General features: G+C 39.7%; 1 protein-coding gene across 1 annotated transcript in view; it reads left to right on the top strand.

The window, feature by feature from the left end:
• The window catches only part of slc38a12 (solute carrier family 38 member 12), a 43,400-nt gene that overhangs the window by 8,608 nt on the left and 17,737 nt on the right, over positions 1–17,055 (top strand). The window contains exons 7-8 of the mRNA XM_086095805.1: positions 4,440–4,539; positions 5,671–5,767. Coding sequence (XP_085951931.1) covers positions 4,440–4,539; positions 5,671–5,767 — 197 coding nt within the window. The remainder of the gene's footprint in view (positions 1–4,439; positions 4,540–5,670; positions 5,768–17,055) is intronic.

Genomic DNA, 17,055 nt, shown 5'->3' with positions numbered 1-17,055 from the left:
AACTCCACTTAGGGTTCTGTTACTACCTTCAAAGCTTGGAAATGTGTGTGTTTGTTTCTTCATTTGTGCCGTTCACAGCAAACAGCAACCAGAGAAAAAGGTGGAAAATTCCCGTTTCTAATATCAAGTGTGAAAGGGGATGCAAGCCCGGATGAGAAGAATTTCTGGCCTGACGTTCTACCTCTGATTTTACCATCAAAAGTGGGAAATTTGCAGCTTTACTTCAACCCACAATTCCTGGTTGACATGTACCTTTTATACAGAGTAGCAACCTGCAAAATACAGTTGCTGTGAAATTCCCAGCTTTTATATGCAGTGTTAAAGGGGCTACTGACTCTTCTCTAGCCCAGCTGAGAAGGTTCTGGATTTCTGCTTTGTTGTTCTCCTTCCGTTAGGCCTTCAAAGCATAGAAAATAACATTGGTGCCTTTCACGCAGAACACCAAAGGTGGGCCAACGCTCTTGGTTTAATCGACAACATAAAAGGGGATACTGGTTCTTGTTGAGCTCGGTTGGTTCTGGATTGTAGTGCCACTTACCACTATTGTTACAACATTTAAAGCCTGGAAGTTCTTTAGCCCGCATTCCTTGTCTGTGCCGTCCACGCAGAACAGCAACTGGGAAAAAGGTGGAAACGTTTCACCTTTAGCTTGTTTGACAAGGGCCTGACTCTCATCGAGACATAGACTGATAGTGTTCGTCTGGCTTTCTTGTCCAGTGTTCTGCCTCTCTTAATCCTGTCCAACCTTCCTAGAAATTCACTTTGATTTCTTCAACCCATTGTTCTTTGTCTGTGTCTTTTATACGGAAAGTCCACTTGTGAAAACGTTGAAAAAAATCCTGGCTTTTGGACTCAAGCTTGACTGAGAAGGTTCTGGATTGTAGACTTCAACCTTTATTTCTCTAGCAATACTTTCAATCCACCAGGGGAAAAAAAGTCAAATTCCCTTTTTTGTAGGCAGCGTGAAAGGGGCTATTGACTGGATTTCCAGCCCATTAACTTGATGAATGTTTGTTTAGGTGCTCGTTTCATTTTTTTTACAGTTTAATTCCTCAACTTGGCTTTTGATGTAAGAATCCATTCAGGGTTTGACGCTGTAAACCTGCCATTTTTTATTCCTCCACACTTGATCCACCTTGAGTTTCTTGGGCAGTAATCAATTAGCTGACCATTGACCTCCCTCTTTGCCTCGCCCACACAGGGTGATTGATGAGAGGGTCATTCCGATGATCATCGCTCTGTGATGATAACTGCAAAGTGAGGGGTAACGCGAGGGCAGATGGCGAGGAATAAAAGTTTGCCCGTGCGTCGGTGAGTTGATTTAATAACGGCTATTTAATATTTGCGCCAATGAGACGCAGGGACAAGCACGCATACTAAAAAGGAGAACGCTCACGTTCGCTTTGTTTGTCTGCTAACAACATTTCCTGATGAGCTGTTTGCTTCGATGATGAAGACGACCACACCGCCGCTTTATTAATAATGTCCACATTGTACACAAATACTCTTGATTTATTTTTTCAATATGAGTCTTTCATTAGCGACTGCATACATGTTGAGTTGTCATGTGCAATGCCGCCCACTATTCTTGCTTCTTTTTATTTGATTGAGAGGTGTTTAGAGTTGGAGAATATAGTAATCTTTTACTCCACTGTTGGTAGTAATACAGTTAACCTCCCTCCATCGCGGGTTCCAGGTTCATGGTCTGGCTATTAGCAGATTTTTTTGTAGTATACGAAGTTTGCAACTATTATGTTCTTTCTCAGGTTTATTTTGGGTGTAATTCCATTGTTGGACACTTGGTGGCAGCACACTATTTCGTTTTATTTGACACTACATTACAAAGTAGAGTGAGAACAAGAATGATCTCAAGCTCAGCCTAGTTTTTGCTGACGATTGACAATATTTTCACAGGCAACCGTGTGCTCGCTGTGAAAATGGGCACGTCTTCATTTTCATGCCAGGGCAAGTCTAGTTTAGCGTGTTTGTGGATTTGGTAGACCGTGCTACACCTCGATAGGCATTCTGGCATATTCTATTGCACCCCCCCGGCACAACTGGATATTTGGTGACCAAAAGTAGACTTGATTTTAGTTAGACAAGCTAAAAGGCGGTCCAAGTAGTGTAATGCAATTTTGGTGAATATGATCCAGGTGCAGGCAGACAGATCCTGATTTCCGTTGGCATGTGTGTTGGATGTCTTTGTATTTCATTCTTATATATGACAACTGTGTGGGACAATCTCTCTTAATCATTGTAGAAATCAATTCATTGAGCTAATTATTTAATTAGTTATTTCATTAATTATCATCATCTTAATGGGGAAGTCACCCCCCCCAAAATTCTTGATAATATGTTCTATTGATACCCCACTAGTCTAAATATGGTATTCTGGTTAATATCGCGTTGGTGGAATACAAGCAAAAAAATACAAGAAAGCAGCAAAATAGACGTTTTTATCCATCTCAGGGGGCGGCCATTTTTCCACTTGCTGTTGACTGAAGATGACCTGTGATGACTGAATGATCACCTGTTTTCTGAAGCTGAGCTGTGATTGGTTGTTACATGAGACCTGAGCAACATTGATCATCTTCAGTCAACTGCAAGTGGCAAAATGGCCGCCCCCTGAGATGGATAAAAACGTCTGGATTTTGCTTCATAACTCATATTCCACAAATGTAATATTAATCAGAATGTCATGTTTAGACTAGTGAGTGTGGCATCACATATAACATATTATTGTCAAGGTTGACTTCCACTTTAAAAAAACATTTGAATAGGTGACTGTTTATCCTCACACAACGGCGCAAATGCCCACGCCTACCAAAGCTAGTCAAAGAAAATACCAAAAGGAGGACAATACCACCCATGCGCACAGTTGGACTATGCTTTGGATTAGACTGCTTTAGACTTGCGCTGGTCATGAAAATAGGGCCCTGCCTGTCTGTCAAATTCTCTAAAATCCTGCTTTTCACAATAATAGTATCTAAGCGACAACTGTAAGTCCATTTGTAAATGTGATGAATGTCCATAATGTACACCTTTGGGCCTGATTATTGATGTATATTGTGAGATAAGTTTGTGAGTTTGGAAAAAAAATTATTTGTTTACTGTAAACACAGAGGGACGTTGGTACACTGTACAATAATTCTGCCTTATCCGTTGTTCTTGCCCTCTCTCATTTTATTGTTTGTTTTTAAATGTGTTTTTATTATTTATACCAGATTTCACTTCTTGAGGGCGTGGTCTCCCCTGTGCTTGGGGGCTTGGGGGGTGTTCACTGTGCTTCTTGTGTATTACATAACGCTTCTGACTATTCTTGCTACTGCTCACATTCTCACCAATTGATATCCTTCATCATCAAAAATCATTATCACTGCCTCTATGTAGACGTTATAGACTCAACTTTTGTTTTTATGCTACTTGCAACGCTGCTGACTATTACTGCTGCTTTTGACATTCATTCCTGTGTATAGCATGCACAGTAGGGGTGGGAATCTTTGAATGTCTCACGATTTGATTCAGATTTTTGGGTGTGCGATATGTGTGGATTTTCGATTAAGAATGATTTTTGATTCAAAATGATTTGATTGACAAAGATTTTTGATTCAATTTATAGATGTTTAAGGAATCGTAATGATCTACTCCAATCTGACTCGCTAATGCAAATTCGTGCTCCACTCACGGCACTTAAAAAATAAAAAATAAATTGGAATAACTTGATCGTGACTTTTTCCTTCTACTCTCTAATGTGTCTACAACTTAACAGTGTATCAGACCGCGTGGAACCACACTGCCCCTAAGTGGCCAAATCGGGTACAGCATGAACAGCGCTCCCAATTAAGGCACACACAAACAAAGGGAAGACAGTATAAAATAGTTTTTAAAAAATCGATTTTGGAACATTTAAAATCTATTCTGAATTTTACTAAATGAGAATCGATTTTTTTGGGCACACCCCTAATGCACAGTATTTATGTACATTTTCCCATTCGCATAATGCATACTTGTATTTATTCATCCACAATTTACGCATACACTCATTTAGGACGGGGGGAAAGTCGGCTAACTAAAAATATATACCTTGAAAATGTAATTACAAATTTTCAAACCATATTTATGGCATCTGCAACCAATGTTTGGCCACTTCCGTGTTTCCACATGGACATTTCCAGCGGCCAATGTCTATAGAGATGAAGATGCCTAGAGTCTGTGGTCTCTTTGGACTGAAAAAGGACACATGTAAGGTTTTATGTAATTACTGCAAAGCAAAGCTGGCAGAGATTAGAGACTTTAACATCCAATTACTCGTAATATAATCGATTTCTAAAAATATTCATTTGTGACAGCCCTACACTGATTGTACTCATTTTCAAAAAAGAATTTCCCCATGACTTGACAAATGATATGGTCTTCTTCTCGCTGATGTTGTCATCTAGTCGGCGTCAACATGTTCTACATCTGTATCATCGTGTACCTGTACGGCGATCTGGCCATCTACGCTGCAGCTGTGCCCATATCCCTCATGGAGGTGGCCTGGTGAGCATCCCTATATCACTTCCTCCCTTGCATTCATTGTCTTTTACTACGGTATAAAACTTGCACATAAAGTCATTTTATAGCTAGACCCCCCTAACCCGCAAGCCCCTCCTCCTCCATTTTGGAAGGCTCGTTCACTCGTGTGCGCTTTTGGCACGGCCGAGCGGCTCCGTCCTCAGCTCGCGCGCCCTCCTACATGGTTGTTGTTGTTTTTAAATATTTGTGGAGACAATAATGGCAAGCTGACTCCACGTGACCTCCCTCTGCTGCTGCTACTGCCGCCGCCGCTCCCGGGAATCTCGCTGGTGTCCACTGGCTTCCAGACACATTTTTATTGCCACAATGCTTTATTACGAAGACCGGAGTGCACAAATGCACATTGTTTTAGAGGCGTGATGGGAGCATGTCACACTGGTGCTTTGTCTCTTTTATCTTTTGAAAAAGGAAGACCACAATAAAAATAATAACATAATAATAATTTACATACAACAGACAATTAAGTACTCCAGCATAAATTAATACACTCCAATAAAAATTGTTAAGCATTTACACAGACAATAATGCTCATTTTTTTATTGACAGCTCTTAGAGAGGTATTATTGACAGGTTGAATTATGACTTGAGTTTCAAGCAACTGTGATAATGTGATAATTTAGAATGATATAGTCAGAATGAGGTTCAGATAACGGATGGGTGAATGGTTGGAGAACTATTCCGTATTGCTTTGAAGTGCCTCAAATTAAATTGCACTTTGTAAAAGCAGATAAAATTGAATAAGAAAACAGATGAATTAAAAAATAATTTAGATAAAACCTTAACATGGTTTCAATGCAAAAAAAAAAATTAAACAAATTAATTTACTTTGTTTCTGTTATTTCATTATTTTATAAAAATTCAATTTATTATTACTTTATTTCAATTTGGTTGTATATTTTGTATAATTTAAAATTCCATTTTTGAATTAGATTTTTTTTCCATTTAATTGTAATTTTAAAGTATTTTAAAAGTCTCCATTTGCATTTTCTTATGTTTTTAATTTAAATTAATTTTTTTGCATAAAATGTTTAGATTTTCTTAAACTGAAATATACTTTAAAGCATTTTAATAACGAACTTGTGTTTATTTATTCAGTGGAAACCATTCATGCAGCGCGGGAGCTGTGAAGTACAATGACACAGATGCATGCTGGGGCTCGGTGACCAGGAAAGATGCCTACAGAGTCTTTCTGGTGAGTTGTTGCGTCGTACTCCTGTGGTTATTTTCACCAACCTACAAGTGGCGTGGTACAGCATCATGTGACATGTCAGGAAGTGACAGGCATCTACAGACTTTTTTCTTCATGACGTCACTTTTATACTGTACTTGCAACAATGTTCTTGATGTTCTTTTAAACTGTGTGCATCACTCGCTGAAGGTTTTTTGCACCAAAATTACTTTATATAAATTAAATTATTTTTATCACTCCACCCACTTTTTTTGTTTTTCTGCTTTTTTCACATTTCTCCATTTCATTATTTTCATATTCTAATAATTGCCAGTTTTCCCAAAATTCCACATTTTCACAATAACCTTCCCAAATGTAATTATATATTACATATTATTTAGTATTTATCACATAAAATTCATAATTTTGGTTACAGTTTACATGACCTCTTCCTTTCACATTTCTCAACTGGTTTGAACCATTTGCATGGATTCAGCAGCAATAGTGGATACAAGAAATAGAAACATGTACACGTACATTGCACAAAATAATATTGTAATACTGAAATATTGTCAGTGCTTTTATGCATTAACTATCCGATCCAATCTATCAGCAACGTTATTTTGAGTGCTGATTGTTAATTTTGACGTTTTCGAGCTGATTAATGTAATTTAATAGACTTGGGTTTGATATTAGGGTGAAAACAATTTGTATTTTTTATTTTAATTGTATTTATTTGTGTTTGTTAAAACCGTATTTCATGATTGGGCATTCAAGACTCTAAATCAGTGTTTTAAGTGGGAAAACTCCCCTAATTCCACTATATATATATATATTAGTGGTGTGAATTGTCTAGTACCTGCTGATTCGATCTGTATCATGGTTCATAGGTCACAATTCGATTCGATACCGATTAATCCTGATCCAAATCTATAAGTCGATAAGTGCGATTTTTTTTTTAACTCAATAGTGCGATTTAGAAAATAGTAATCAGTAAACTTGAACATGTAAAATTTGTTTATATATATATTTAATTTTATGTGGATATTTTTTCCGTTCTTTGCACGTTGAGAAGTACCTGAACGCTCAAGGGAGATTTTTAAAAGTGCCGGAGCTCCGTACCGGTGCGTTCCGGCCCACTTGAAACACTGCTCTACGTTTAGATATTGTTAATAAATGACTTATAATGACCACTTATAATTAATAATAGTCATAATAAAAAATAAAAAAATCCTGTCAACTTTCAACATTTTTTCAAGTTTTCTGCATTTCCATAATCAAATTTCTAAATAAAAGGATATTTAACATATTTACTTTCGCCCTTCACATTTCTAGATTCAAACTACTCTAACTTGGAACTGTTCAACAAATTGAGGAAATGTATGGACTATTTATTATAACATCACAAAGTTACCAGATTTTACCAGAGCATTGCCAAGTAATTGTTTCACCTACTTGACCCCTTTTTCTGCATTTCTTGACCAATTTAAACCATTCTAACTTAAAGTCTCTCAATCTACTTCTCAATTATTTGAAAAGCATTTCAATTCAGTGTCAACTCTTCAGCATTCACATGCAGCTTCTACAGAAATGGCATTCTCTAGTTAGATTTTGTTCTTGGTTTTTGCTCCTTTCCCATGGTTGTGCGACACTCCTATCCATGACATCCATGTTTTATTTGAGTTGGCCTTTCAAGTAAATAATACACCACTGACTGAGCATTGTTTAAACATCCAGCAGCCTCCTGTTAACGCGAATAATACTCACTTCCTCCTACACCTCTTCGTTCCTCGCCAGCGTTCTAAAGAGACTTGCCAGACTGTCTACTGACTAGATTAAATAATTGACCACTCCCTATTGGGGAGTAGACGTGGGGTGGGAAATCCATGAAAAACTTCCTTGCGCTGCATCCAAGCAGACTCCTCTGAATCCCATCTGAGATCTCCAAGGTCATAATGTCCCTCCGGTCTTCAAAGCGGCCAAAAGTTGGCGAGCCATAAAGCGGTCTATCTGCTGTTTCGCTTAGTCATTGGTGTCGCAGACTGGCAAACGAAAGAGCCAGAAGGAATTAAATATGCCAGTCAGTCTTGGATGGACCCCTGGAAATGACCCTAAAATGGCTGCATCAAAGCAAAATGGCAGACTTCCTGTGTCTTTAATATCCTCTATTATTCATGCTTGACTACTCATGTCTAGCAAATTTTGTGATCCAAGTGAAATTACCTTCAGGGCCCAAATCTTAAGAAAAAAAAATCAGGTTCGACGCAACTGAGTCAATTGACCCTAAGAAGGTCATTTCAAATTACAATGGTTGTATTCCTTTGTCTTTTTTAGACTTTTTTTTTTGTGGGTTTATTAACTCTTTGACTGCCAGACGTTTTCAGAAAAGGGATGCCGTCAGTGCCAGCCGATTTAAGCATTTTGACTGATCTTTCAAGGTCCACAGAAAATGTTCTGTTTGGACTATGGAAACACACGTACTACCAAAGGAAAGATTGGACTTTCATCTTTCATCAGAAAAAAAAAGTTTGTTTCTACCTTATTCCGTTCTTTAGTAATCAACAATAGAAAATGGTTAGTTTGACCCAATTTCGCCTGTTTTGGACCAAAATACGGAGAAATCAAGCTTTTAGTGAAACGATATTATTTCATGCATTCTAGTGAATTTTACACTTCTTTTTGTCCATGAATGATGCCACAAACACCTAAATAGTGCTTTACTTCTATAAAACACTACCACCAAGAATGAAAAAGTGTTTTTTGATAGCAAAATTCGTTTATTTACATTCAACAGTGTAACAATTTGACAACAATTTGGCAAACTATTTACAAATGTGTGCAACTGTGGTGCTATTTACAAATATGTGGATGTTTCAACGACAGTTTTTCTTTTTGTAACACTCTCCTGCGTGCAAAGAGACGCAACAGCATTTGCACAACAGATTGCCTCTTCGCGTGCAAAAGCTCCACTTTCTTGCAGGCCGTTTTTTCCGGGGAATAGCAAGTATATGCTGCAGTGTGTGTTGCCATAAAGTCTAATATCAGGATCATGCTACGGTTACGTTACGGTGATGTTACGTTGTGGCTTCCTCATGTCCTTCGGTTGCTATACCGAGTGGTAGATGTTCTGATCCATTTTATCCACTCCATTCATGGTGGCATCGTAGTCCAGAAACAGTGTCTTCTCCGTGATCAGACTGTACCCGCTCCTCCGATGAATATGCATTGGACTCGGGGTACTCTTCATTGTCCGATCGAATGTCCGCTTGTGCAGCTCCGCGTTTTCCGGCGTTAGCAGCGCTAGCCGGTGAGGCTTTATGACGAGAGAATAACGGCCGCGTCAATGCTTCCAACTCCGGCGTCAACCTCGGGAGTGACCATCATCATCATCATCAATGTGCATTGGTCGATGCTTTTCGACTACTCTCCATCGTCCGATCGAATGTCCGCTTGTGCAGAAGTACCCGGCCGGCTATTGTGCGCGTTTTCCGGCCTTAGCAGCGCTAGCCGCGCTTAGCCGGTGAGGCTTACTACGTGATCGTAAACACGTCAAGGCTTCCAACTTTGGCGTCAAGCTCGGAGTCATCATCATCATCATCATCAATCTGCATTGGTCGATGCCAACTCTCCATCGCCCGATCGAATGTCCGATTGTGTAGAAGTACCCGGCCGGCTATTGTGCGCGTTTTCCGGCCTTAGCAGCGCTAGCCGCGCTAGCCGCGCTTAGCCGGTGAGGCTTACTACGTGATCATAACAGTCACGTCAAAGCTTCCAACTTTGGCGTCAAGCTCGGAGTCATCATCATCGTCGACATCAATGCGCTTTTTAGTATTGATTGATGCTTTCCGTCTTTGAAAAAAATGCTCAAGCGTGAGCTGCTTGTAACCGGTTGCTTGGTCAAGCCATTGTGGCTTGGATCAGCCATTGTCTCCTCAACACTCTAGCTCCGCCTCACGTCTTCTACTGACGCCCACGGTGGGCGGCCCATCCAACCTTGTGCAAAGAGAGTCATCGCTGCCCTCTAGGGGCCAAAACGAGTCTTTTACTATTCAGATATGCCTGATACTTTCAGCACAGCTGCCCAAGGCTTTCCTGCACCCGTTTTTGAAAAAAAAAACAAAAAAACATAGGGGACGTCTTTTAACGTCCTCGGCGCCCTTCCCTAGGTTTATGCTAAACGTTTTATAACGTTTATGGCAGTCAAAGAGTTAATGCTACCTACCAAATTTCATGTTGCCAAGTGATTTTTGTTTCTGGGGCTGAATTTTCAAAGGAAATTCAGTTTTTCCCCCCTTTGATGTCAAATCATTAACCCATTTGCTCCCAAAAACGTATAAATACGTTCTATTTTAAATGTTTTAAGTGTCCCAAAGACGTATTTATATGTTAAATGTTTTTTTTATGCTAGAGCATACAGAAGGCTTTGATGCAGCCTCTCAACTGCAGAGAACGGTTTAAGCAATGGTAGTTATTATAAAAACGGCCAGCAGGTGGCAGCAGAGTATAAGAGATCAACCAGGGCCATGTTGCAAACAAGCTGATTTACCCACAGTTCTAAACAGATTTGTGAATAATCATGAAACTTAGCTATATTCTAATGCTAATTGCTGCAAAATGGAAACAGAAAGAAATATTTTTTTCCCTGATGAAAGAAAAGACTCTAATCTTTCTTTTGGTAGGTTCCATGTTTTTATAGCAATAGAACACAATATTCTGTGGGCCTTGCAAAATCAGTCAAAATCCAGTAAAACAGCCGGGAGCAAAGGGGATTGCTTCAGTCAAATTGGCTGGGAGTGAATGAGTTTAATTCAAACCAAAATGGCAGACTTCCTGTGTCTTTTCAGGCCAGGCTATTGATACGTTCTTGTTGCTACTTCCATGGTCATTTCAAATTAAAATGGTTGTATTCCTCTGTCTTTTCGGACATTACTTTTTGAGACTTTTTTTTGTGGGTCTATTAACTCTTTGACTGCCAGACGTTTTCAGAAAAGGGATGCTGTGGGTGCCAGCCGATTTAAGCATTTTGACTGATCTTTCAAGGTCCACAGAAAATGTTTGGACTATGGAAACACACATACTACCAAATGAAAGATTGAACTCTCATCTTTCATCAGAAAAAAAAGTTTGTTTCTACCTTATTCCGTTCTTCAGTAATCAACAATAGAAAATGGTTAGTTTCACCCAAATGCTCTTGTTTTGGACCAAAATACGGAGAAATCAAGCTTTTAGTGAAACTAACATGCACTCTAGTGAATTTGACACCTTTTTTTTCCCATGAATGATGCCACAAACATCTAAACAGTGCTTTACTTATGTAAAACACTACCACCAACAATGAAAAAGTGTTTTTTGATAGCAAAATACGTTTATTTACATTCAACAGTGTAACAATTTGACACAACAATTTGGCAAACCATTTACAAATGTGTGCAACTGTGGTACTATTTACAATTATGTGGATGTTTCAACTACAGTTTTTCTTTTTATGTAACACTCCCCTGCGTGCAAGGAGACGCAACAAGATTTGCACAACAGATTAGTTTCACTGCGATTGCCCCTTCGCGTGCACTTTCTTGCCGGCCGTTTTGTCCGGGGAATAGCAAGTATATACTGCAGTGTGTGTTTGGCCATGTTGTCATCAAGTCTACTCTCAGGATCATGATACGGTTACGTTACGGCGGTGTTACGTCTGGCTTCCTCATGTCCTTCAGTTCCTATACCGGGTGGTAGATGTTCTGATCCATCTCATCGTCCGATTGAACGTCCGCCTGTGCTCGGTTGTGCTCCGCGTTTTCCGGCTTTAGCATCGCTAGCCGGTGAGGCTTTATGACGTGATCATAGCCGCTGCTTCAACGCTTCCAACTTCGCCGTCAACCTCGGGAGTCACCATCATCATCATCATCATCAATGTGCTCTTTGGCACTGGTCGATGTTTTTCGACAACTCTTCATCGTCCGATTGAACGTCCACTTGTGCAGAAGTGCTCGTTTTCCGCCGTTGGCATCGCTAGCCGGTGTGGCTTTACGACGTGATCATAGCCGCCGCGTCAACGCTTCCAACTTCGCCGTCAAGCTCGGAGTCACCATCATCATCATCGTCGTCATCAATGCACTGTTTAGCATTAGTCTATGCTTTTCGTGTTTGAAAAAAATGTTCAAGCGTGAACTGCTTGCAACCGTCGCCATTGTTGCTTCATCAGCCATTGTCCCCTCAACACTCTAGCTCCGCCTCACGTCTTCTACTGACGCCCACCCAATCTTGTCCAAAGAGAGTCATCGCTGCCATCTAGGGGCCAAAACTAGTCATTATACTAACTAGATCTGCTTGATACTTTCAGCACAGCTGGCCAAGGCTTTCCTCCACCCGTTTCCAAAAAAAAACAAAAAAACATAGTGAACGTCTTTTAAAGTCTTTGGCGCCCCTCCGTAGGATTTTACTAAGCGTTATTTAACGTTTTTGGCAGTAAAAGAGTAATAGCTGTACCTACCAATTTTTATGTTGCTAAGTGAAAAAGGCTTTGGGTGCTGTCCCACCCTCCCGAAAAACAAACAAACCCTGCAGGGCACATACATGTAATATATTTCAGGATCAGCATGACACGTAAAAGTGGCCGTAATTCCCGCTAATTTGTGCTGGCCTAAATGAGTCTGCGTCTGATTTATGTCTTATTAGATGAGAAATATGGCGGCGGCGTTGAAGGGGACACAAAACGGTGGGAATAAATCATACGTCAAATGGCGAGTGTCGGCGGAATGTAAATGAGCCTTCTGCCGCTGCCGTTAATGTTTAACAATCAGACCGTGAACGCGGGCCGACGATAGATGCGGCGAACATAAAAGCATCCTGGTTTATTAAGGAGTCGAGTAAAACGAGACGACTACACCGGCGTCGGGGCCATAAATCTTTGGCTTCTTAGAGGATGCTTAACGTTGTCAGTCATCATCCCGCTGCTGTGTTAACTTCCTCCTCTCTCTATCTCAGGTTAAATTTTGTTGTACGAGTGTGTGTTGTTACACTTCGTTCCCAACGAATGGTGATGATTTGTCCTCTCGCCGTTGATAAGAAGTCACTTTGCAAAAGGTTGAGATGAGGAATTGGTGGTCATTTTTCATCCAAATTGTTCATTTTCAAATGGGTTAATAGACACTTTGATGTCTTTGGTCTTATTTTGGAGGCTGCCGCCCTCTGGCTGAACTTGAGCTTCTCGTTTCCCTCCCCTTCAGACAGACCATTGGTTAACGGCAAGTTTTCTTAAACACAAAAATATCTCAACCACAGATGATCAAGATTAAGGGTAATACATTCCAATTGTTACTTCTTTTTTTTGGTGTGTTCCCATTGGTTCATTTTCATTGATACGTCTTCATTGGTAAATTCACATTTGCACTTTCTATTTGTATATTCTTATTGGTACGTTCTGTTGTACGTTAGTATGTTGCCATTAGTATTTTGTATTTGCACATTTCCCTGGTATTTTTGATTGGTACATTGCCTTGGGTGTGTGACATTAATACAAACCATTGGTACGCTCTAGTGGTGCGTTCCATTACTACAGTACTTGGATTGATGCCTTTTTTTTGGTACATATCTTCTGGTACCTTCGATTGGTTTGTTCCCATCTGTACGTTCCATTCGTAGTTGTTGTTGGTTATTGGCAGTTTGGCACGATCATTCTATTGGTAAACAGCAATGATAGGTTCTATTGCTACATTGCATTAGTACATAGCCTTCATGAGTTCTATTAGTATTTTTCACTTCGTATACAGTAGTTGCATTTTATGTTCGTTTCCACTGGCACTTGGATTGGCATATTCCCATTGGTACGGTTTCAATGGTATTTTCGATTGGCATGTTCTGTTAGCGTTTTTTATTGTTATATTCAATTGGTACCTTCCATTTGTCTGTTTCACACAAACCATTGATGCATTACGTTGGCACATTCCATTAGTAAAGTCAATTGGTACACATAGCATTGGTTGGTTATTTGTACATTCCGTTGGTAAAGTCATTGATGCGTTCCGTTGCCAATCTTTTGCGGTCTGCGTGCAGCTTTTCAACAATTAAACATTTCGCATCGTTGTACTTTTCTTGGATCTCATTAGATTTACATTTCATACAGATGTGTGTTACGGATTGACACACAGACTAATTAGTGTGTGCGCTAGCTTTTGCTACTTCATGTGACACAACAAAAAGTGCCCAAGCCGGGTAGAAGCTGCTAAGAGGATCAATTGGCTGTGATTTTCCACACTGATTGATTCCACAGAGGCAGCATGGCGGGACTGTGGCAGGAGGTGGTTGCGTAACTACGCCATCCGCCGTTGATCTCGGCCTCTTTAGCGTCGCTATGATTGAAAAGATTAAGACGCGGGTGGCGGCGTTTTCCAGTGGGGGGGGTTTGTCATACGCCCTAAGATTCCAATTAAACCCTGGCACGTCCTTGATTGTCCCCTGCCTTTGGCGCATTGAGCTCGCCAAGCGACGGGCGGCGGGCGCCGCCTCATGCCTTTTAACGCCTGATTTATGGTTCCCCTGTGTGGGGAAAAAAAAAAAAATCAATGCACTATATGCACTTTATGCTTACGCCGCATTGTTGGCAGCTTATCTTCATGTAGATGTTTCCATTACATTGTGTGGCCGCTGTTCCACGTGTTGGGGAAAAGTTAATTTAAAGCTAGACCCACACCCCAGCCCCATCCCCTACACCCCTGTGTACGGCTTTGCTGATTAATAACCTCACAGCTAAATGTTTTATTCCGAGGAGCCTCATTGACCTTCATTCCTTATGGGAGCCGCCATTTTGGATCTTGGCCACACACTTGCTGCCTTTGTCCTGTTGATGGTGTGTGCGTGATAAGGCTGTGTAAATGTGGTCCACTGTAACATATTTAAATCATAATCACTTATACCTTTTAATGCTCAATACACCTCTAATATATAATAATTCATGACAAATTTAATAACACATTGATTGATTTAATTCCATATATAATTAATACATGAAACATTTAATTAATTGACGCATTTGATGGTGTATTCATTTATTTAATTTGAGCACTTTTGGTCCTCCATACGTTAATCTTTGTCATATTTGTACATGTCTTTAGTTCCTGACCGAAAAACGGCCACAAGAGCAGCGGCCGATACCAGTATCGATTACCGTCGCGAGTACAGATACCTTGAAATATGACCTGGTATTGGACCGATACTGACACCTGTTATCGGTACTCGCCCATCCCCAGCTCTTTTAATCGCTGTATTGAACAAACGGTAACAAAATACAGTCATCAATCATGCTTAGCACACCGACTGGTAGTTTCAACTGACATCATCACTGAACACCTGTGAGAGAGTAAACCTCATGATAAGTGAGTGATTACTGTGTTTACATAATATTTTATACATGTACACATCTAATGTGCCATATTTATGTGTGGACCAAATTTATATTATATTGAATGCTGTGTGATGTAGCATATTTATAATATATTTAATGACAAAACCCTCTAAGACTCTATACTTAGGTCATATCTAATGTTCCGTATACTTCCAATTTGGCATATTTACACCCATTTAATGTTCCATACACCTGTAATGTAGCATGATTATGTCCTGTGCGCTTGACCTTGACCAGCAGTGCAACATCTGCGGCATGTTTAAGTAGCAGAAGGCATTATTGAATTGAAGAAGTAGTTTGACACGGCGGTGCAGTGCAGCGCTGTGCTGTGAGGAGACATCCACCGTGCAGTTGGGTTGATGAAGATTATCGCAGCAGGTGCTAAAGTTGTTTAAGCCACAGGGGGTGGGAGAGCACAAGGAGAACTCAAGGTCATTCACGGATGAGTGACAAGCTACTTAAGAAAATAAAAAAAAGACATTGTGGAACGCAATTCGTTCCTGGATTTGTTGGATTTCAAAACAAGCTTCCCTTAGGAAATGATCTCAATTGCTGGGTCAAGCTTGTTTTTTAATTATTATTATTTTTAAAGATTTAATCATCAGCACAATGTTGGAATTCTGATCGGTAGTCTTCATTAATGAAGCTGCAGAATTATTCATCGTTCTCGTCTGCCGGCGCTGCATTGACCTCGTGAGCCGTCCTCCGGCATGACCCTGAGCTCATCGTTTACGAGGATTTCCATCACGCTGCTTAAATGCCCCGAGAAGTGCGATCCTTCCTAAAATTATCAGCTTTTCAAATCACATTTTGAGAACTTTCCAGCAACGTGCACATTTCAGTGTTAATGTGTCAAACCATGATAAAAATGGTAAAGCACATTGTTCTATCTTAATAAATACTGAAGGTGACAAATTATTTTGTTCTCTCCTAAAATAAACACTTATCTCTGCTATTCGACTTCAATCTGGCAATATTGTGACTTTACCATTGCTGTATTTATTATAACTTTATTCTTTTAAAATGGCACATTTTAAGATGACATTTTCTCATGTGACAACACTTTTTCTCATAATAATTTACTTTTCAAAACTTTTAAATAACTTTTTCTAAAAATATTAGAACTTATACACTTGTACTATGACAGTTTTGTTTTGTTTCATTTAAAAGTATCTCTTTTTCTGGTATGCCAACTTTTTTGAACTCCTAATATAAATTTTACATTTAAAAAATATATGCACACTGCAGTATATACTTGCTATTCCCCGGAAAAAACGGCCGGCAAGAAAGTGTAGCTTCTGCACGCGAAGAGGCAATCGCAGTGAAACTAATCTGTTGTGCAAATCCTGTTGCGTCTCCTTGCACGCAGGGGAGTGTTTCACAAAAAGAAAAACTGTCGTTGAAACATCCACATAATTGTAAATAGTACCACAGTTGCACACATTTGTAAATAGTTTGCCAAATTGTTGTCAAATTGTTACAGTGTTGAATGTAAATAAACGTATTTTGCTATCAAAAAACACTTTTTCATTCTTGGTGGTAGTGTTTTATAGAAGTAAAGCACTATTTAGGTGTTTGTGGCATCATTCATGGACAAAAAGAAGTGTAAAATTCACGAGAGTGCATGAAATAATATCATTTCACTAAAAGCTTGATTTCTCCGTATTTTGGTCCAAAACAAGCGCATTTGGGTGAAACTAGCCATTTTCTATTGTTGATTACTAAAGAACGGAATAAGGTAGAAACAAACTTTTTTTTTTCTGATGAAAGATGAAAGTTCAATCTTACATTTGGTAGAACATTTTCTGTGGACCTTGAAAGATCAGTCAAAATGCTTAAATCGGCTGGCACTGACAGCATCCCTTTTCTGAAAACGTCTGGCAGTCAAAGAGTTAAAAGAAGCAAAACTCTAACT

The sequence above is a fragment of the Leptonotus elevatus genome, chromosome 1 (assembly GCF_054856555.1).
Source record: "Leptonotus elevatus isolate MCC_2025b chromosome 1, RoL_Lele_1.0, whole genome shotgun sequence".
Taxonomy (NCBI): Eukaryota; Metazoa; Chordata; class Actinopteri; order Syngnathiformes; family Syngnathidae; genus Leptonotus; species Leptonotus elevatus.
The sequence above is the reverse complement of the archived record's forward strand: the minus strand, read 5'-3'. Positions and strand labels throughout refer to the sequence as shown.